The sequence below is a fragment of the Fundulus heteroclitus genome, chromosome 13 (assembly GCF_011125445.2).
Source record: "Fundulus heteroclitus isolate FHET01 chromosome 13, MU-UCD_Fhet_4.1, whole genome shotgun sequence".
NCBI lineage: Eukaryota > Metazoa > Chordata > Actinopteri > Cyprinodontiformes > Fundulidae > Fundulus > Fundulus heteroclitus.
The window spans coordinates 42,351,383-42,371,903 of NC_046373.1; the positions used below are offsets into that span (position 1 = coordinate 42,351,383).

At 41.9% G+C, this 20,521-nt stretch overlaps 1 protein-coding gene, 3 long non-coding RNA genes and 1 other non-coding gene across 6 annotated transcripts in view; 4 read left to right on the forward strand and 1 right to left on the reverse strand.

The window, feature by feature from the left end:
• LOC118565144 (CD209 antigen-like protein E) overlaps window positions 1–10,906 on the forward strand; it is a 57,647-nt gene extending 46,741 nt beyond the window's left edge. The window contains exons 5-6 of the mRNA XM_036144830.1: window positions 10,502–10,653; window positions 10,769–10,906. Of these exons, the coding sequence (XP_036000723.1) occupies window positions 10,502–10,653; window positions 10,769–10,906 (290 nt within the window). The remainder of the gene's footprint in view (window positions 1–10,501; window positions 10,654–10,768) is intronic.
• On the forward strand, window positions 7,348–9,810 carry LOC118565408. Its single transcript, XR_004932384.1, has 3 exons — window positions 7,348–7,417; window positions 7,491–7,553; window positions 9,649–9,810. It is a non-coding gene; the product is annotated as an uncharacterized LOC118565408 (long non-coding RNA).
• Window positions 10,907–13,120: 2,214 nt separating the features above from the next.
• LOC118565411 lies at window positions 13,121–15,496 on the forward strand. Of its 2 annotated transcripts, none has more exons than XR_004932387.1 (5): window positions 13,121–13,274; window positions 14,440–14,536; window positions 14,619–14,991; window positions 15,089–15,297; window positions 15,381–15,496. It is a non-coding gene; the product is annotated as an uncharacterized LOC118565411 (long non-coding RNA). The 2 variants fall into 2 exon arrangements; XR_004932388.1 differs by having other exon boundaries at window positions 14,622–14,991.
• A 2,953-nt stretch (window positions 15,497–18,449) lies between these two features.
• Window positions 18,450–20,427, forward strand: LOC118556117. Its single transcript, XR_004932389.1, has 3 exons — window positions 18,450–18,536; window positions 20,060–20,176; window positions 20,242–20,427. It is a non-coding gene; the product is annotated as an uncharacterized LOC118556117 (long non-coding RNA).
• LOC118565559 lies at window positions 19,762–19,867 on the reverse strand. The gene has a single exon (XR_004932447.1). It is a non-coding gene; the product is annotated as a U6 spliceosomal RNA (small nuclear RNA).
• Window positions 20,428–20,521: the final 94 nt, after the last annotated feature.

A 20,521-nucleotide genomic window follows, 5' to 3' on the forward strand; every position in this document is an offset into this window, starting at 1 on the left:
AGTTTTCCTGTTGTAAATACTCCTTGAAAATGTCTGTAGGAATGTGACATGAAATGCATCAGTATGCACATTTGGTTAGTTTTGTACTAATCAGAAATTAAAAGCATTCTTCATTTTGCAGACAGTCTCTTGAATGTGTGCACAGAAATGTTCATCCTAATCTTTGCTGCTGAATAATGGGGTTAAGCTGCTAAAACATGAGCTGGTACATACACATACAATGTTTTTTTTTTATTTAAAGGCAAAACATATATTTCTTTATAGAGGTTAAGGTACTGAGTGGTCTGTTTGTATGATCATGATGTGTGATTGTACAAGTAGTAAATAAATTGTTCCCCTTTGGAAAATCAAGATGTCTTCTGAGTTTATGTATACTACATCTCACATTAAAGTCGAAAATTTTAAATGGACATTTTTGGCACAGAAAAAGCAAAACATTTGAGAAAAGTTAAAAATTAGAGTTTTGCTATGAGTAACAGGGTTGTTCATGATATACATTCATAGCATAAATGTTTAAAAAGTAAATGAGTTATTTATTTGTATATTAGTTGTATGTTTTCCACATCCAAAAAAATGATATAAAAAGTGTTGAACAATGTCAAAATATAACAAAAACACATGGAGATACAGGAAATTGCAACAAAATAAGTTAAAAACAAGGTAGATGAAACACAAATAGATAACATAAGGTAGATACAACCAGAGGTGTGCCTCAGGTCAGGCTGGGAATGGCGCTGCTCCACAAGAAAGAAGGACGGCTGGGTAAATTTAAGACAACGATAATAAGAAAAGGAATATAAGTGTGGCTGATCATATTGAACAGAAAGTCACCTGGAGAATCTATTAGAGTGACAATCTGAGGAATCAGCGAGGTGCATGCCAATTACAACAATTCTTGAGTGCATAAACGCTCCTTCGCAGCTCCTGTAAGCTACAGACACGCATTTTCTGAAAGCATCGACTTTTCTGCACAACGCCATCAGAGTTTTAATAGAGTTAAACGCAGTTTGAAGCAACCAGGGGTAATGTTTCTGAAGACATTACCCCCAGATGGGACTGTCTTGTTGCAGGAAAACAAGCGCAGGGCTCTCATTGATTTAACGTTATGGTGAGTTAAAATTCATGCACTTTTTATTCTTTTTTTGGAGTATCTGTATCTTTCTTTGACAGCGTGTTTAAACGTTACCATGGTGACCAGAGTCAGAGCATTAGGGCTTTGGATGCCGACAGAGGGGGTGATTTATTTCAACTGTTTAAAAACAACATTCATGGAGTGTTTTATAATTATAGTTAAAAAATGTTTTTTCGTATATTAAGATAATAGTGAAAGAAATGTGAAATTGCTTGTTCCCCTTCTTTATTTATTTTTCCATGTGCATTTTCATTTACGTGCAGAGATGATGTTAAACTTTGATGCTAAACAAATGGTGGCAAAATTTTTACGAGGAAGCTGCTAATACACTATCTATCTATCTATCTATCTATCTATCTATCTATCTATCTATCTATCTATCTATCTATCTATCTATCTATCTATCTATCTATCTATCTATCTGTATATATATCTTTATCTAGATAGATAAAGATATATATACATATAGATAGATAGATAGATAGAGAAGGTTAGGGACCATTGATAGAAATGAATGAATGAATGACGATGAAATTTAATATGTTTTTTGACAGTTTTTATTCAGAAGATTTAATAAAAGAGTGAAGTATCTTAAGTATGGTTTATTTATTTTGTATTGATACATAACCTCACTGTATTCGTTTCTAATATTCGTTATTACATTATAGCGTGACGTTTGTGTCAATAATCTTCTAGCATTGGTGATTCTGCGTGGTGGGAGGGGGGGCCCCAAATCAAATTCTGCTTAGAGCCCCAAATAGGCTCGGGCCGGCACTGATCAGAACAAAGACTGAATCAGGTGGAAGAAACCTTATGATTTGGAGGCAGCAGGAGGCGTCTTCTGTCCTGCAGCTACAATCTAACCTCCTGTTTCTGTCAGGCCATCAACGTCTTTTTAACATCATTAGAGGACAGAAATGGGACAAAGATGTTTTCTGTCTCAATCAATTGCTTGGTTTTATTTCTGAACATCAAAATATAAATCATATAAATCTTTGGGTTATCTAAAATTAAGCACAATGAAGAATAATTACACAAAAAAATTCTCTAATTTCTTGCACCTCCTTTCTTTGTTTTAGGAAACAAGTAAAATAAATTCAAATGTAACAAAGTAAGCTAACAGCCCTGAAAGAGAATGAACCTTGTGGACACTTTCAAACACTGAGAGTCTCACCCAGGAGACGTTTCCTCAGACCTTCATTCTCCCCTTTTATGGTTTGGACAGCTTCCCGAGTCACTAACAGGACCAGACCTGATAAAAGATTTAACAGATATAACTTCACCAGCATCATTTCTAAACGACAAACAGGAAGTGGTTTAAAGTCACGAATACGGATGAACTCACAGAGTCTGTAGAGGACGATGAGAGCAGCAGCCAGCAGAGAGCCCAGAACCAGCAGGACTTTCTGGGGCTGGTTGGAGGTTCTGGTTGGGTTTTCATGGTGAGAGGCAGCAGCTCCACCTGAGGAGCATTTAGAGGAGAACCCCATCAGAACATCTGGTCAGATTCACAACATCTGAACCTGACATTGACTCTGAATCAGTGACACCAACAGCTTCCTCTCTATGAGTCACTGATGTATTTTTATTTAGTTTTTCCTTTTATGAACAGAGTTGCTTCATGTTGGTGATCATGTTGTGTTTTCATGGAGACATCAGTCCTGCCGGTCCGGTTTGTGTTCAGTCTTTGTCTGATGATGACCTCTCAGCTCTGACTGCAGCTTCTTCTGCACCTTCCTGCTGATTTACCACCACATTCATCTTCTTACCTTCTTCACAGCTCTGTGGTCTCATCATGAGGACAACATCACACTGAGGACAACTCTACGACAAACAAAGAGACATTTATGTTACGAACGGAACTGAACGGGTGGACTTAGTATTCAGGCTAACAAGCATAGATTTCGGGTTCAGATGTTTTATTGCTCTCAGACAAGCAAGACAGGAACAAGCAGTCTCAATGGTCAAAATGGCAGTCCAAAAACCGGTACACAAAAAGCAGTCCAAAACAGGCAGAGGTACAGACAGGGATAAAGCAAGCTCGGATAATCCTGGGACAGAATCAAGTCGGTAAAACGGTAAATCAGTCAGACAGCGCAGGAAAAACAGGTTCAGGGATCAGGCTGGCTCAGAATAAAAAAACACTCGGGTTTGCATCTACAGGTCAGTCAGAAAAGAAACGCTGGAACAAAACTCACCAAGTGGCTCGAAAATGATCTGGCAGAGAACTGAAGACCGAGGCAGAACTATATAGTGGAGTACACAGTTGAAATGGAGTGAAAACTAATTACAGGAAAGGCAGGTGAAACTAATCAGGGCAAGAAAGCTGACAGATTGCTGAGGGGAGACCAAACAGAGCTGATAAGGTGACAGGTGGAAAACAGGTAACCTAAACAGAACATGTCTAAATCAAAACCAAACAAGAAAGACCCCAAAAGCAGAAACTTAACTTATAAATCTGATAACATAAACCAAGACAAAACCCAAATCGTGACAGAACCCCCTCCTCAAGGCCGGATTCCAGACGGCCTCAGAAACAAAACAGACTAGACTGGGTGGGTGGAGGGAGGTACAGGATGGAGGGCCAGAAAAAGGAAAAAGAAACACTGTCCAAACCAAAAACAACCCGACAGGGCGAACTAAAATAACAGAAATAAAGTCTGACGGGTGTCCCGGAGGATGATCCCGACAAGTCAAGTTCTCCGGCGGGCGTCCAGAAGGACGGCCTCGACGAGTCGGGTTCTCAGGCGGGTGTCCAGGACGATGACCTCGACGAGACAGGTAATCCGGCGGGTGTCCCGTAGGACGGCCCCGGTTAGCAAAGATGTCTGGCGGCCGGCGGCGAAGCAGGTCTCTCGGAGGCCGGAGGCGGAGCAGGACCCTCAGGAACTGACGCCTGGAGAGAGAGAGAACAGAACCTGGCGCCGGACTAAAGGCTGGAGACAGCGCCGGACTAAGAGCTGGCTACAGAGTTCAGGAGGCGCCTGGCTACAGGCGACTGAAGAGGGAGCCGGGCTACAGGCTTCAGGATCAGGAGACCCCTGACTGCAAATCGTGACAATTTAGGAGGTTCTGATGCATCTGAGCATCAGTAAACACTGAAAGCATTTAACCCTCATGTAGATCGTCTGCTGGAAGGTGGATATTATAATAAAAGTCTTTACTCTGTTTTAGTTAAAGTCCTCAGAATGATGACTGACTCCTTGTTTCTGCTTGTTGTTGAAGTGACATCTTGTTAAAGGTGTCATTTACTGTTTGCTTCCTCATTGTCGTTTTATTTAAACCTCTTAAGTCTTTGTCACTTAGTTTTTCACTTCATTTTAAATACAATTCACACTTAATCAGGCCTCAAGTCAGTTCTAAAAAAGAAAAACTGTCATATTCAGTTCAGTTTTATTTATATAGCATCAGTTCACAACACGTCATCTGACTGCTTTGAGGAGTCAGTGTGTACGATCACAAAGAGCACCGATGCACTGATCCAGGGGCAGTTTCTATGGTAATGAAAAACTAAAGAGTTAACGGCATTACTAATGTAATAAACTATTAATGAAGAGTTCATTATGACCACATGTGAGGCTACAAATCACAGGTCTAAACTGTAACTTCCTTTCTACAAAATTCAAAGACATCATCCATCCATCCATCCATCCATCCATCCATCCATCCATCCATCCATCCATCCATCCATCCATCCATCCATCCATCCATCCATCCACTGCTTATGCATGAAGGAAAGGAAAAACCTGTTCAGGGCGCAGCTATCAGACAACCTATTTTTTAATATGTTGTCTATGAGCGCCCTCTTTCTAATGCTGCCCTGGGTAACTGCCTTCAGGGCACATATCAGAAGCTCCCACTGCCTTCCTGCTTGGATCAGGTTAGTCTGCTACTCCCCAGTAGAAGGGAAAGAAATGTGGATTCCTGGGACATTAGCAGGCTGGTGGGGGGGGGGGGTAACCTTTAGTCTGAGTTGACCTTATCTGGTCAGATGTTAACAGGTGGTCTGCTTTAACACTTTTCTCATTCAGCTGAAGGAAGAGCTGCAAACGCTGACATCAGAGCGTGAACTGAACCAGACGTAGCTGTTCAACAAGTTAACAGGAATCCTGTCTTCAGTTCTTCCAGCCAACATGCAACTTTTTATGAAATTTCATAGAATCCTGTAACCAAACTGATGGTGCTCAGTTCTGCTGGATACCAGTTCACAGTAGAACCAAAGTCTCTTCTAAAAACCAGTAGAACTGCAAATGAACTGTAATGAACCTTAGGAGCAAGACCCGGTAATTCCCTCAACACCAAGAGTTTGTTTAAATTGCTTTAAAAGCAGGGGCGGATTTAGGAAATTTGGGCCGCAAGACAAAGAAAAGCATGGGGCCCTCTGAATGCGGTACCGCGCGCGAGCTATTTTTAGAAACACAACGTCACGATGACGTCACATCACGTGGTACGCAGTAGGGCAAGCCTGCATAGTCCGCCGCTGTTTCGCTGTAAAAGAGACGTGCGTTACCCTTGGTTTTACTCGGTAAACGACTGCTTTTTCCAAATCTAAGACCATGGTTTTTAAACATTGTTGCTATGGAACGTGCAACAGCGACTCGAGTTACGCTGATCGGCCGTATATGAAGGATGTTTTCTTCAAGACTGCCAAGGAGAAATGTGTACGCTTGGAACACCGGGGCGGTCGGCCTACACAGTTCAACCCGGAAAAAGTTACCAAATTCAAGTACATATGTAGCAAGCATTTTGTTGGAGGAAAGGGCACAACCGAAGAACATCCTGACCCAATTCCAGCGACATCAAGTCAAGGTAAGAGTATTTTGGTGGCCGACATGTTAATAAAGTAGCGCCTGCTACCATGATAGCATATAGGCTATCATGGTAGCAGGCGCTAACATGATAGCCTGCTACCAGGATAGCTTACTCAAAACATTTCAAATGAGACAAACATTAAACATATACCCATTCCTGGACGGTGATTACAAACAAAAAAACGGCCGACGCTGCCATGATCGCCATGCAGGGAAAAAAAAACAAAGCTTACCGTTCATCAACTCGGCCAGTTTTGCAGTCTTTTTAAGCCCTCGAACCTCAAGCCATCGTTTGAGCTGAAGGTTGGTGTGTTCTTCGACAGTGCGACCAGTAATCCGTGCGCCTGGGACACCGTCTTGGGAAAGTTTAACGGCTGTAAAGTCGGTCATATCTGTTATCCGTGCGTTCTCTCCTGTATGCGTTCTCTCCTGTATGCCCTACCTAAGCGGCAAAAGGGGCGTTGCTCTTGAGACGGTGACGTCACGTGCGCGGTACCGCATTGTGAAGACAACACATAAAACAGACCCATTATATACGGATATAAAAGTTTTAATAGAATAGAAATACATTATTTTTTCTACCTTTTGTCCCTCTCTTATCCCTTTTCTTGTTGTTTTCCTCTATGTTTTTCTTTTGTCCCTTTTTCTAGTAGACAAGCCATAATCTGCTTATCGGTTCTCCATTTTTCATTTGAATGAAATAATAGCTGGAAGAAAATCTGATCCAACAGATCCAGTCCGAGTCTATTTCCAGGGTCCAAACCCAATTACCAACAAGCAGAGGTACAGAGAGGGCAGAGAGGCAGGGTCAAGAGACAGGCATAGGTCGTTGTCCAGAAACTGAGAACCGATGAAAGACCAACAAGGCCAAGAGCAACAGGCCGAAATCCAGAAAACACTCAACGGTCAAAAACAGGCAGGCAGGTTAGGAGATGCTGGAAGGTCTACTAACACAAGGCTTTCAAGAATCTGGCACCAGCTTGCTGAAAGTGACAAGCTTAAATAGTGCCAATCACAGGTGCCAGCGATCAGGGAACAGGGCCACTGTATGGAAGGCTGAGACGGCCAACAGGAACGACTAAAACACAGCTAAAAACTGTGATCATAACATGAACACAATGTTTACTGCTCTGGACAAACCAGCAGATCTGTGTCCTCCTGTCCAAAGCTGAGCAGAACGTCCTCACGTTTTGCACCAAGCCGATCTTTGTAGGAGAACAGCTTTGGAAGGTCAGGCAGTGGCTCATTGGCTTTTTTTTTATTTTATTAAAATAGGTTGGTTCATGTTAGTGCATTGCTAACAGTTTAAATTTGGACTTCCTGTCTAATCTGTGAACAATCTCTGTCTTCAGGAAGCAATTAAAAGCAGACTGTAACATCTGAGCTGTACTTCTGTTTCAGAATCACTGAGCCAGGATGGCTGAAGCTGATGTTACATACGCTGATGTGAAGTTCATAAGACAGAGGACTAAAGGTAAGTCTGTCTGTCTGTCTGTCTGTCTGTCTGTCTGTCTTACTGTGACTGATTTGTGTTTTCTCTTGTTCAGATGATGTTTCTTTAGTCAGTGAAGTCAACTCTGCAGCCAGAAGATCACCAACAAAAGAACCAGGTGGGTAATAAATAAATAAATAAATAAATAAATAAATAAATAAATAAATAAATAAATAAGAGAAATAAAAAAATGACGAATGATAACTCATTAGCTGCAACACTCAACCTGTCCAGGGTGTACCCCGCCTCCTTTCCACTGACAGCTGGAGATAGGCACCAAAAACCCCTCGTCACCCCAACAGGGATAGACGTGTTAGAAGATTAATGGATGGATGGATAATTCATTAGATCCACATTTTTTGCAGTCCTATTTCAACAGGCAGATTTCCTGCTGCTATTATTAAAATGTTCATGTTTTGTTGTTATGCCATTTCTGAGGGAGTGTTTGGTTATAATGGCACAGACTGCTACTCTGGGTCCCTAAGCAAGGCTCTTAGTCGCAGAATGCTCCCCTGGGGCCGCACAGTGCAGCCCACTGCTCCCTCAGGGATCGGTTAAATGCAGAAGACACATTGCATTTGAATGTTACTAAAGTTTAAAATCAGACTTTGTGAAGTTTGTGAGTACAAACAAGGAAAGGAAATTATGTAACAGCAAGCAGAACAGCAAACTAAAATATTTAAAGAAAAGTTATTTTTCAGGGAAAAATGGTAACAGGGGCAGTATGTTTTTGTTGTTTAAGAGATATTTTATAGTTTTCTAAAATTTCAAAGAACAGAAAAAAATAAAAAGCTGAAAAGGAAGTATACCAGTGGCTAACACCTCAGTCAGACAGGATCTGTCTTATTAACTTGTTTTCCAAGAACCAGCACATGACAAGGCTTCTTAGCAGATGTAATGTATATTTAGAGATTTTCATCATCAGAAGCAACCGCAGTGTCAACGGTCCAGTTGTCTGTTCTGCTCTGTGTGATAATCCAGATGTTACTTTTTGTGCCGTTTGCTTTTCTAGCTTGTTAGAAAAGCTAGCTGTTGCATGAAGTGATATTAATAATAATTTAACTTCATTGATCTCACAGTGGAGAAATTTACTTCTGGATTTCTTGGGGAGCAGTGGGCTGCCACTGTGCCCGGGGAGCAATCTGGGGTTAAGGGTCTTTCTCAGGACCCAAAGTGCAGGCTGTGGGGATCAAACCAGGTACTTGCAACCTTCTCAGAGCCGAGTGCGCTAGTCTAACCACTAGACCACCGCTCCCCTAATGAGGCTACAACAGAGATAGAACCATCTCAGGGACGCACAGCGCCTGTGTTATCTCCACCTTTATGGTCCGTCTCCTGCAGCCAAACCTCTGCATAGCCTCTCTTCACCGCCACATCGTTCTTCCTCATCCTGTCAGTGAGCTACATGCAGTGTTCCTGTGGTTGAAAAGCATCATTGAAGTGTTTGAAGTTCTTCAGGTCATGGATTGCTTGGTTGAGATCATCTTAAAATGGAACCTTGAGGTTTCCCAGATGAAAGAGGGGCAGTAGAGGGGTAGAAGCCTTTGAACATGACCAGGCAGATATCCTGGATCGTGGCAACAAATGATGGCTGAAATGTCATTGGTAGAATGGTTTATTATGAAAATGCACGTATGGAAGCAGAAACCAGGGGAGGGGCTATGGACAGAAGCAGACAGACCAATAGAAATTATTTATTATATATTCATGAGCAAAATATAATTAACATCAGTCTGTGATTCAGATATTTTTTTAGGTCTGCAGAAAAGATTCTGCAGGCTTTGACGGCCCAACGTTGTCCTCTCATAGCCTCAGAAGATGCCATTACCTGAGGCTATGAGAATATCATTAGTGACTTTCAACTATGCTGTTTCAGTGCTATGACGAGCTCTGAAAACTGATTTCAAATAGGTGATTACTTTGTAAACGCTCATTCAGTTGATTAGAATTTTTTTTCTAGTTTAGATAAAGAGAGAAGACTATATCACTATTTACAACTTCTACATACATGTTACCCAAGTTTGTAAAACGGTCTATCCTTATTCTCTGAGGGTTGGATGTGAGTGAATTTGGTAAAGCCAACTATCAGCAGGTCACTGGGCTTGGGTCAGATCATCCCTGTTAGGGAATGAGAAGCAAATCACTGAAATATCTGACCAGTGAGCAGTTATTTGACTTAGTATTGAAAGAAGTTTCTTTATTTCCCATGTCAGTCTGTGCAAAGTGTGCAGCAGATGTTGAACAAGCTGGAAAGAGCACAAGGCCAAAGGTCACCACAGAGCGAGTAGTCCTGCTGGTCCTCATCGCTATCTTGGTAGCTACCATCATCGCCCTGGCAGTCAGTGAGTTTGTGTATTTTCCTTATTTTATATATAATATTGTATTATAGACTATTTTTTAAGTTAAAGATACAAATTTGTAAATAGAGATATGTGTTAATCTAGCAGTTTTACTTAAAAATTACCCCATGTGGTAAATTATGGTTTAATCGAACTGAAGACCAGTTAAAGTCCCCAACCTGAGGAAGAGGAGGATGAAGCTCAGGAAATATCTCTCAGCTGAGTCGGTCAGGAGTTGCAAGTGAAGTTTCTATAAAATTCTGTTTAGAGCTGGTAGATCAATGTGTTTATGAGTCTATTTCACTCAAGCCTGAATTGTTTCCAACCTTCTCCAGTTAATTCTTACAAATTACTGAAGTTACTCTGGGTTCCAACTATTATATAATATATTATATTATTGGTTTTTCAGCAGCAAGTAGACTATCGTTTGTTGTTTTCTTACTTGTTTACTGTGCTTGTAAATCAAGACTTACTTACGTTACTGGTGAGATAGAGAAATTTCTCACAACTACATGAAAAAAAGCAAATATCACTTTCTGAGATTAAAAGTAAATTCAGAATTTAATCTTTGTTCCACTTCTGTCCTCAAATGATATTAAAGAGACATTAATGAACTGACAGAAACAGGAAGTCAGACCATAACTGCAGGACAGAAGACGCCTCCTGCTGCTTCAGAATCATCAGATTTCTTCCACCTGATTCAGTTTTTGTTCTGATCTGTTTAAAGAAGAGACGTGTCTGAAGTGTGAAGCAGGCTGGGAGCTATATGGAGGAAAGTGTTATAATTTCAGCACCAAGAAGTTCTCCTGGACTGAGAGCAGAGATTCCTGCAAAGATCTGGGAGGAGACCTGGTGAATATAGACAGCAGAGAGGAGCAGGTATGAAACTCTGCTGCAGGTTCATGTTCTCACAGATTTCATCACATCATCATGTTTCTTCATCTCAGCACAGAAACGTCTCTCAGAATCATTTTCATCAACTTCTCCTGTTCAGATGTTCCTGTTTGAAAGACTGAGCAACATTATGGAGGATGATTTAAAGGACAAGTTCTGGATTGGACTGACGGACTCAAAGGAAGAAGGCAGATGGTTGTGGGTGGACGGGTCACCACTGAATGAAAGGTATGGCTGATGAAACAATGTCTGTTTATAGAATTTAACTTTCAGGCATTTATCTGTTGTTTTCTTTCTGGTCTTCCCCAAGCTTGTCTTTTTGGTCTGATAATGAACCTGACAACCAGAGTCTTGATGATGCTCCTGAAGCCGACTGTGTGAGGATGGGGAAGATAGGAGGAGCTGACTTTCTGAAGTCCTGGTTTGATACATCCTGTAATTATCATCAGAAAAGTATCTGTGAGAAAGCAGCAGAAACTGGACAGTGCTCATGTGTTTGTGGGTGAAGTTCTGTTGGTCTGGAAAACTGAGCCCAGGACCAAGAAGCTGCAGAAATGCTGGTTTTATGAAGAAAAATGTTACAAAAAATTAACTTCCAAACATGTTGAAATAATCATTAAATTTTCCTCCTAAATAATGTTTGTGTATTTATTTTTATATTAGGCTCATTATATATTGAACCATTTCTGTATTCAGCAAATAATTGTAGCAGCTGTAGCTCAGCAGATAAAGTGTTTCTCACAGTGAAAAGCTCAACCTGCGGACAAAGATACAGACAAAATGTCCAGAAGCAGGCAGGTGTCAAAGTAAATCAGGGCAGAAATAAACACTGGATAAAACATCTAAGAAGTGATGGACATGAGCTGAAAAGGTCCAACTCAAACCCTCTGAGATGATGTTCTGAACGGGTTAATTACCAAAAAGCTGCAGGTGAACAGAATCAGGAAATAAAGACACAAGAATCCAGATTTAAACCGTCAGGCTGATGCTCCTAAAAAGCTCTGCAGGTCCCAAACCCTAAATGTCTCCACTGACCAATAGTAAACAGAAAGCTGTGCATCAAATAAATATGTTACTTCCTCAGTCCTACTTCCTCTTCGAAAATCTTGACTTCATAAGATCAGAAAAATCAGCTGTAACGGCCGCTATAGTCAGACTTTCTGTCTGAGAAATGTTTGAAGACCGATTGACGGATCCAATGTGGCAGCTCCTCGCATCATCAACAGGAAGCTGTGATAAAACGGGTTCATTTTACAGGACACAGTTGTAAGAGAGTGACTAAAATCAATGTTACATGTAACAACTGCAACTCTGAACCGAACAAATTAAAAGTAGTGTTTGCATGTGGAATGTATCGCTTTAAATGACATTCATAAAAGTTACTATGAACAAAACAAAAGCTTTCCTGGCATTTTTCAGCTGTAAGTTTTTTTGTAAGGAATCCTACCAATTTGGGTTCTTTTAAACTTTTTTTTCTGCTGTCCTGGTCTAATTAAGTTGTTCAGCTGTATCCACAGTAAGTGACATAATTATCCTTTTCCTCTGATGTTACATGTTGTAGATTGAACACATTTTTACTTTTAAACATTTTAGGAACAATACATGGGAAAACAGCAGGAACAATGATGTTTTCATCTCGGTGTGTCTGTAGAGGTTTAATGTTTGATGAGTCCTCAAACTGGAAAGTCTTTGTGCTTAAATGATTATTTATTGCTCTCTGCTCCATTTTCTCACACAGACCTGGGAAAAAGGGCTTTTGTCAATTCAACTCTGTTTACATGGAACATGCTGGAAAGAGATGGGAAATTAACTGAACTTATTTTGTTGAGTAGTTTTAAGTTCAGACTGAAAGCACTGAAGATGACTTCTTTAAATCATGACTGGGTTTCTGCATTTGTAAGGCATTTTAATAGTATAATCCAATTGGAATCGTTGTGTACTTTTTCTACCTCTTGGCCAGAACTCACATGAAAAAGATATTGTTAAAATATAAAAAAAACCTCACTCAAACAGCAAATATATATATATATATATATATATATATATATATATATATATATATATATATATATATGGAACATGCTGGAAAGAGATGGGAAATTAACTGAACTTATTTTGTTGAGTAGTTTTAAGTCCAGACTGAAAGCACTGAAGATGACTTCTTTAAATCATGACTGGGTTTCTGCATTTGTAAGGCATTTTAATAGTATAATCCAATTGTTTAAATCCAATTTAATAATATAGTCCAATCCATATGATTGTTTTATATATATATATATATATATATATATATATATATATATATATATATATATATATATATATATATATATATATATATATATATATATATATATATATATAAATAACAGTGCCGTTCCAATTCCTTTGTTCCAATTTTTTCTAAATCATCCGTCTCTCGCTCCGTCCAATCAGAAGGCTCGCTTTGTTCCAAGTTTAGAATCAAACTTTTAGAACCAATCAGGAGGCTCGCTTTGTTCCAATTCCTGGAGCTCCTTTCGGCTGCACTCGGCTTTTCTCGGCAGTTGCATCGTTTCTCAGCATCGAGCAGCAGCAGCAGCGGCGGACCGACGCTTTTCATCACGGTAAAAACTAAATTGGTGTAAATAATGGCTTTGCTCCGGTTCACTTGTCAGAACTTTGTTAGTTTTTCTGGATTACATTTTGATTTGAACGGATCCGTTTGTTTAGGACAGATGAATCAGCCGCGTTTTAACTTTTCATCAGCTAGCTTAGCTTTTTCACATCGAGCCTCGTCGGTCCTCGTCAGAAATGTCATTATTAGTCAGAGTTTTGATGGATTGAGTTTTTATTTGTCTGTGTTTACGACGGATAAACCGATGGACAGCCAGTTTAACTGGTCACATCGGTTCTGATCAGAAATAACTTTGTTATCTGGAGGAGCTGATTTCAAAGCATTTATTTATTTATGTATTTATTTATTTTTTGTTTGTAGAGAGTAATTTAGCTGGCGAACTGGTAAAAACGGGTTAAATAAAGCCTTAACTGTAGTTAAGAAGGTTTAGTCTGCTTTTAATTCCTGATAGTAAAATGGGATTATTATTATTATTACTGTTATGGATTGAAATGTGGTCATCATAAGTGCACATTTTATGCATTACAGTCTTGAAATGTTATTCTTTATTTGTACAATGTTTCTTACCAGCAGTTTGGTTTAAATATATTCATGTTTATTTGGTTGAGGCTATGTAGTACCCGTATATGACCAGGTGGGGGAGCATAGCGCGAGTATGCCGTAGTAAAGAGCAGCGGAACCTCCTCTTCAGTAAATACATGCTGGAGCAGAGGAAAAACGTGTCTGCTGCTCATTTACTCAATTATACCCCCTTTTCAGGGCTTTTACATTATTACGATTGCTATTATTTATTATTATTATTATTATTATTATTATTATTATTATTATTATTATTATTATTATTATTATTATTATTAGCTTTCTATGAATCCACTGATAAACTGATGGGAGTTTTCTTTGTCATCATTTCTCCAGATTTAACTTTGCAGATCAGGTGGAGTTAATTGTAAATTAAGCTTCATCACTATAATACTGCAGCAGCTGGAAATATTATGTGTAACTATTATTTATTTTCTCTCATTTTATAAATAAAGCTCACATTACAGTTTGTCCTTTTCTAAATTCTAATTTTCTAAGACGTCCAAGTTGTTCCTCAGTGTTACCTGCAGTTTTTAACTTTTAATGGATTATAAAATCATGTTTCCTGCTTTCAGCTTTGCAGCCTTCGTGTCGTCACGGCGTTCTCTGTCTGGGTGGAGATGCAGGCTGCGTTGAAGAAGCTCAGCTCCTCAGCTAAGCCTGCAGCTCCAGGTGAGATGAAATTCACAGGAGACGCACTGAGCATGCTGGGATTCTTTATGATGAAATGATTGTTGATCTGATTTCTTCTCAGCAGAAACCAGAGACCAGCTCCTCCCGCCCAGGCCCCTGTGGAGCCCAGCGATGAAGAGCTGATGAGGGCCAGTGGCGACATGAGGAAGTGTGAGTAAAGTGACCAATCAGACGTACCGTTGACTAAAATGCTGCAACACATGCTGACGATTTTTCTCCCGTTTTATTTCTCAAATATTGTCAAAATCAGACGAACCTGAGGTGAAACACCAAGTGTTGACTCAATAAATCATTTTCTTGAGGCCAGTAGCTGTAGCTCATCACTAACTGGGTTGGTGCCGCTCACCTGTCAGATCCTCATCCAGCACCTGTAGATTAACTCCACCTGCCTGTTTGCTGTCTCTCACACCTCCACCTGAACCACTTCATCCCAGGTAACTGCAGCTGTCAGGAAACATCCACTGCTCCTTGTCAGCTGCTGTGGTTTTGCTACATGAAGGTGAAGTTTTCTAATCTAAACGTGATTCTCAGGGACGTCTGCCAGTGGCAGGAACTTCCAGGCCTTCATCGTGGATTGAGTGGTGAGGTGGAACCAGGATGGAGCAGCGGCTGCTGCGCCTGTGGATGCCGCTGAGGAGAAGACGTCTCTGCTGTCCTACAGCGGCCGCCTCAACCAGAAGAGCCAAAGGTGCTTGAACCTGAGCTGGTTGAGGATCTCACCAAGCCTGCTGCGTACACAGGTAACTAAAATAATGCTTAGAAAGATGCAAACTTTGAGAAAAGGCTTTTTAACGTCTCCTCTGGGCGTTCTGCTGTATCACAGGAGAACTCATCAGACTTGAGTTCCTATTTACGCAGACAGGAAACGTGTTTGAGGACGTCAGCGTGGATCCTGACACCCCGGATGAGAGCGCTGCTGTTTCTTTACTGAAGGAGGAGGAGGAGATACAAGAAGATGAATCTCATCCTCCACTCCTGCAGCCTCTCAGTCAGGAGCATCCAGGTCTGAGCCTCTCCTGAATCATCTGAACGCCAGGCTCCTCCTCTTCAGGACTCTGAGGTGAATTCTACACAACTCTCTATTTTATTACATATTATCAACCATTTCAGTATTTTAATATCACATTTTCAGCAAAGTTGTTGGATGCTTCATTTTTGTTGTTATTTTCCAGGAGAAGGTCCAAAATTGTCCTGATGGTCAGCCAGGATAACCTTCATGTCCTGAAGCTGGCCCAGGCCTTGGTGGAGGTCAGGAGGCTGAGCGGCTCAGTGAGTCCAGGGTGGACCGTCTCATCTGTCTCTGGCAGCGCCTGTCAGAGCGAGACAATCAGAGACTGCTCTACCCTTCCAGGTATCAGGAGAGGCAGATCAAGGGGCGCTTCAAGGCAGCAAAGGGCAAAAACATCGCCTTTCCTGGCAGGTAAAGCCTCCAGCGGTTAGTTTCAGTCTTTAAAAAACTATTTTCCCTCTTGACATCTGCTATTTAAAAAAGTTATAAACACACTTTTCTTCACGCGTGCTGCAGCTGCATCCTTGGAGTCCAGCAAACTGGACACCAAGCCGCCTGGTGGAGGCCGTCTGCAGCCAGCTCTGTCGCCTGCATCCCACAGGGACGCGTGTCGGGGGGGGATCGTGAGGAGCCGGTGGTCCCTCATCTACAGCGACTACGTGTCGATACGGCAGACGGTGCTGGGAGCCCGAGGCTGATGGCTCAGACCTCCATCCAGCTGTTCGAGTTGAACCAGTGGACCATCTCCCAGTGGCCATGGTTTCTCCATCTGTGGCAGACCGAGCCCTGCTTCCTGCAGAGGAGCCGTCCTTGGAGATGGTGGAAAGGAGGCCCTCAGCCTGCAGCCTCCCTGAGGAGCAGCCTGGACCATCCAGCAGGAGTCTCCCTCCTCCTCCAATTGGGCCCAGGAGGAGGAGGAGGAGGAGGCTGCTGCAGCTCACCGCTAAAACAGCACCAACATGTACCTGAGCAGCAGGTGTGGGCTCAGCAGGATCAGGGTGTGTCCTACTGGCCACAGTAAGAATGGAGGAGGGACTTTAAAAAGAATGTTATTATAATTCTGTTATAACTACCAGTCTGTTTAATAAATGTGTCTTAAATTTATTCAATCTTATCTTTTTTGTTCCATTTTTACATTAAACTTTTAGAAACCGCTGCATGTTTCTGGATTATGAAGAGAGTAGGTTCTGTTCAGCTGGCTGACGTTTTTTATCTTCAAGCTTTGATCTGTTTTCAGCTTTAACGCTGAATGATTCACAGAATTTCCAGGAACAAAGACTCTGAGGCCGAGTCGCTACCAGAGCTCACCCTCCCCTTCACGGAGAAGAACGTCTGCCTGGAGATGAAGCAGCAGCACCACGGTGGAGAGCAGCTCATCAGGAACTACGCGAACAGCTCCAGATTGTGCAGACCACAACATCCCAGTCCTCCTTCACTCTAGAATCAAAGTCTTAGGTTCTGGTTGACCGCATGTTTTATGATATTTAAGAGTTTTTATAGAAAATAAGTTTTGGATTTTCTTCTTTTGTTCACTGGATACAGTTGTGCATATTTTAATTTTCTTAAAATATACACCAATCATGTAAAAAATGAATCTACAGATGTGATAATCATCAGATAAATTAATGGTATTAATGATAATTCAAACGGCCAGAAAGGACACAAATGGAGGCGATCTTCATTCATTGTAGTGGTGACTGATTATGCATTCAGCCAGTAGCTGGTTTCATGTGCAAACGAAGCCTGGAGAACTGAAAGAAACTTTCCTGAACCAATTGGCTCAAGTTCAGTGATGCCGGTAGAAGGTTTTTATTTTTATTATGCGGGAATAATTTGCTTTGGGCGAGTGGACATAATTTCGGCCGACTTGGAGTCAGTCTGTGGTTTTTGAGTTAACTTAACGTCATAAATTCATCATTAGTTCATAGTCGTTATTGAGGAAATTTGAGTCAACCAGGTACTGGTCACAAATCACAATGTTATAGACTGTTAACAGTGGATTTGCAATAAAGAGAAGAAATAATGACTATAGTAAATTTAATTTCTTTAAATGTGTAGAACTCTCAACTTTCACTGGATCTGATGTTTGGTCTTCAGGAAAAATCACTCTGGGTGGTTTTGTTGGATTGTGGGTTTAGTAAACGCATATTACTGGTGTATGTTCAGGTCCGCCCTTACAGTAAATTTATAACATTATTTTTGGGCCTGGTTCTTGTGAGTTGTGGTGGTTTCCCCAGATTTCTTGGCAGGAAAACTTTTGATTATCTGGCAACCCTTCTCAAGCGGTTCAAAGCCCCACCAGGCATCATCTCAGCGTCACTCAGATCCCTCTGGTGGATTTTTCTAAGCGACAAGCAGCAAACCTGGCAACTTTCTTTTCTCTTATTGCCTTTTCTCCATAACCATTGAAAGCACCATCAGCTCCAGGGTCTCTGCCCTCATGCTGCAGGGACGAGGCTTCATACCTGGCACTTACAGGACAGGTGACCAGTGACAGCCGTCATGTCAGTTTTAGCTCATTCTCCGCAGAAGGTTTCATTTATTAAACGGTAGGTGCTGAATTTATTTAATCTACCCCGCCTCGCTGGCTAACCCTGTAGAGTGACACGGCGTTAGCTGTTAGCTCGTCTGCTCCTGTCCTTAGGAGCCAGAAACGTGATTTAGCGCGTCTGGTTTAACTGGCTTAGTGTGTTTCATAAAACTGGTGAGTTTTAGCACCAAAATGTGATGCTTCACTTAACTCTAGTTAGTATTGTTTTATGACTAATGCACAGAAATCCTTGTAAACGGTTAACAAGGTGGTTTTCTGGGGTAGAGCTGTAGCGTGTGCGCTCCGTCCAATCAAATACTCGCTCCTTCAACGAGGTGTATCGGGGGACCAATCACAGGCCGCGTTTCTTCCGGTCCACGGAAAGCTCTAAAACTCTCGACACCTGCCAGGTGACTGAGGCGAGCTACATGGAATTAACGGTAATAAATAACGTTATTTAACCCGCAGTGTGGCTGGCGAACCCAGCAGAACCCCGCGGTTCGGTTTAGTCCTGGAATGGTTCTGAATTAGAGGCTTTTAGGCGGTTAAACGGCCGCTTTTCACGGTTTGTTCGCTAGCTTGTTGCACATGTGGTCTGTAGCCGTTAGCATGAGCTGCTGGTCAGGACCGGACCGAACCAGCTGGGTTCTAGTCCCAGAACTAAACCCAATGCTGTTCTGAGCGGGATTACTGTCCTCTGGGTTTTATTTGACACGGAGACGGGTGTAAACGGAACCAATAGTGCCTTAAAGAAGCCAGGGGAGAACCCTGCCTGCAAGATGGCGACGGTGGTGCAGCAGGTGTTCCCTGCGGGGCGGAGCGCTGGTTCTGGGTTCGGTTGTCAGCGCTGGTTCTGGGTTCGGTTCTCAGCGCTGGTTCTACCGGGCCGGCAGGATTCCGCCTGGCGCTGAACCGAAAGTCCAAATCGGAGGCCAACGTCAGGGTCGCTGCAGCTTTTCTGTTTCATGCTGTAACTGAATTTAAACTGCTGCGATGATCGATGTCTAGAGTTAAACTTAACCGACGTTACATGAATGTGGATTAAATGTTGTTTCTATAAACTAGAAGATAACTGTTTCAATAAAACGATAAATGTGTAAATAAGATGCCAGCGGGAGCAGCTCTCCTCCTGCAGCAGCTCCCTTTTTTCAGTAAATCTCCTTGTTTTCCCTCTCAGTAAAGCTATTTTTTCAATAAATCTTAGTTTTATTCAGTAAATCTCCGTCTTTCTCAGTAAATCTCGGCGTTTTCCAGCAGATCAGCTGATGGTCCTCCTCTCTGTGAACATTAAATGACTTGTTTCCCAGCATAAGGCAGTCTGTTGACAGGAGGACCGTTTATTCCTCCGGTTTAACGGTTGACAGGAGGACCGGTTATTCCCCCGGTATAACGGGAACTAAACTAGGACCTGCTGTGAAGGAGTCTAAACGGGGGAACCGGGAGTGTTTTGTAGCCTTCATATCAGGAAGCTGCTGCTTTTCAGGCTTTATTCCAAGCAAAAGGCGCTTCAACAAGGCCGTTTTCTTGCGCAGCTGTGAACGCGCAGCTCCACCGGAAGTGGCGCTGGCCGCGCGGAGGAGAAAAGCGGATATAGAAGGTCGACTTCCGGTGTTTGTAAAACAACGTATTTTGCTGTTTATTATCGTTTGTAGGTATTTTAAAAATGAAAATGAGGAACGCTTCACGAATTTGCGTGTCATCCTTGCGCAGGGGCCATGCTAATCTTCTCTGTATCGTTCCAATTTTAGTATATGTCCTAGTAAACTAGGACAAGAACTACATGTCCCGGAGAGGTATTTATAGTCCTCACTTCTTACTTACTGTTCCTCGGGTCCTGCAGATGCTCTCTGTTACTCATCAGAGGACATCACAGGCACAGCATCTGGACTTAGACCCAACTGGTGGTTCTGAATTACTCGGGGACTGCTTTATCTCTAAATCTGATCTTATTTCACTGCTTCAGATCCACAGATTCACAGATGCATGATGGGACAGACAGACACACACCACCCGATTGGCTGGCTGAGGACAAAAGGACCAAGCGACTGCTGTTGTGGTGATCAGACTCCTTTAAAGAGAGGTAAGAAGCCTCCACTGACGGGTCATCTGGCTCAGCAGTTCTTCAGAACCTCTGTTTTTCAGCAGTGATGGCCCAGATGAATCCTCTGGACCAGGAAACATTGAATCAGTGATTCATGGCGCTGGTTCCCTCGCCGTGGTCTCTGGTGTCCTCTGGTGGCTGAATAAGGGAAGTGCAGCTCAGTCTACAAGCAGAATAAGGCTTCTTCCTAATCTCTGCCGGCTCTACAAAGCTGAATTATCAGCTTCTAATTATCCAGCCATAACCTGCTACGCGTAGTGAAGACAAAATCGCTCCATTTACCGGCCCTTGCCTAACCGACACGGAAACCCCTTACAAAACACA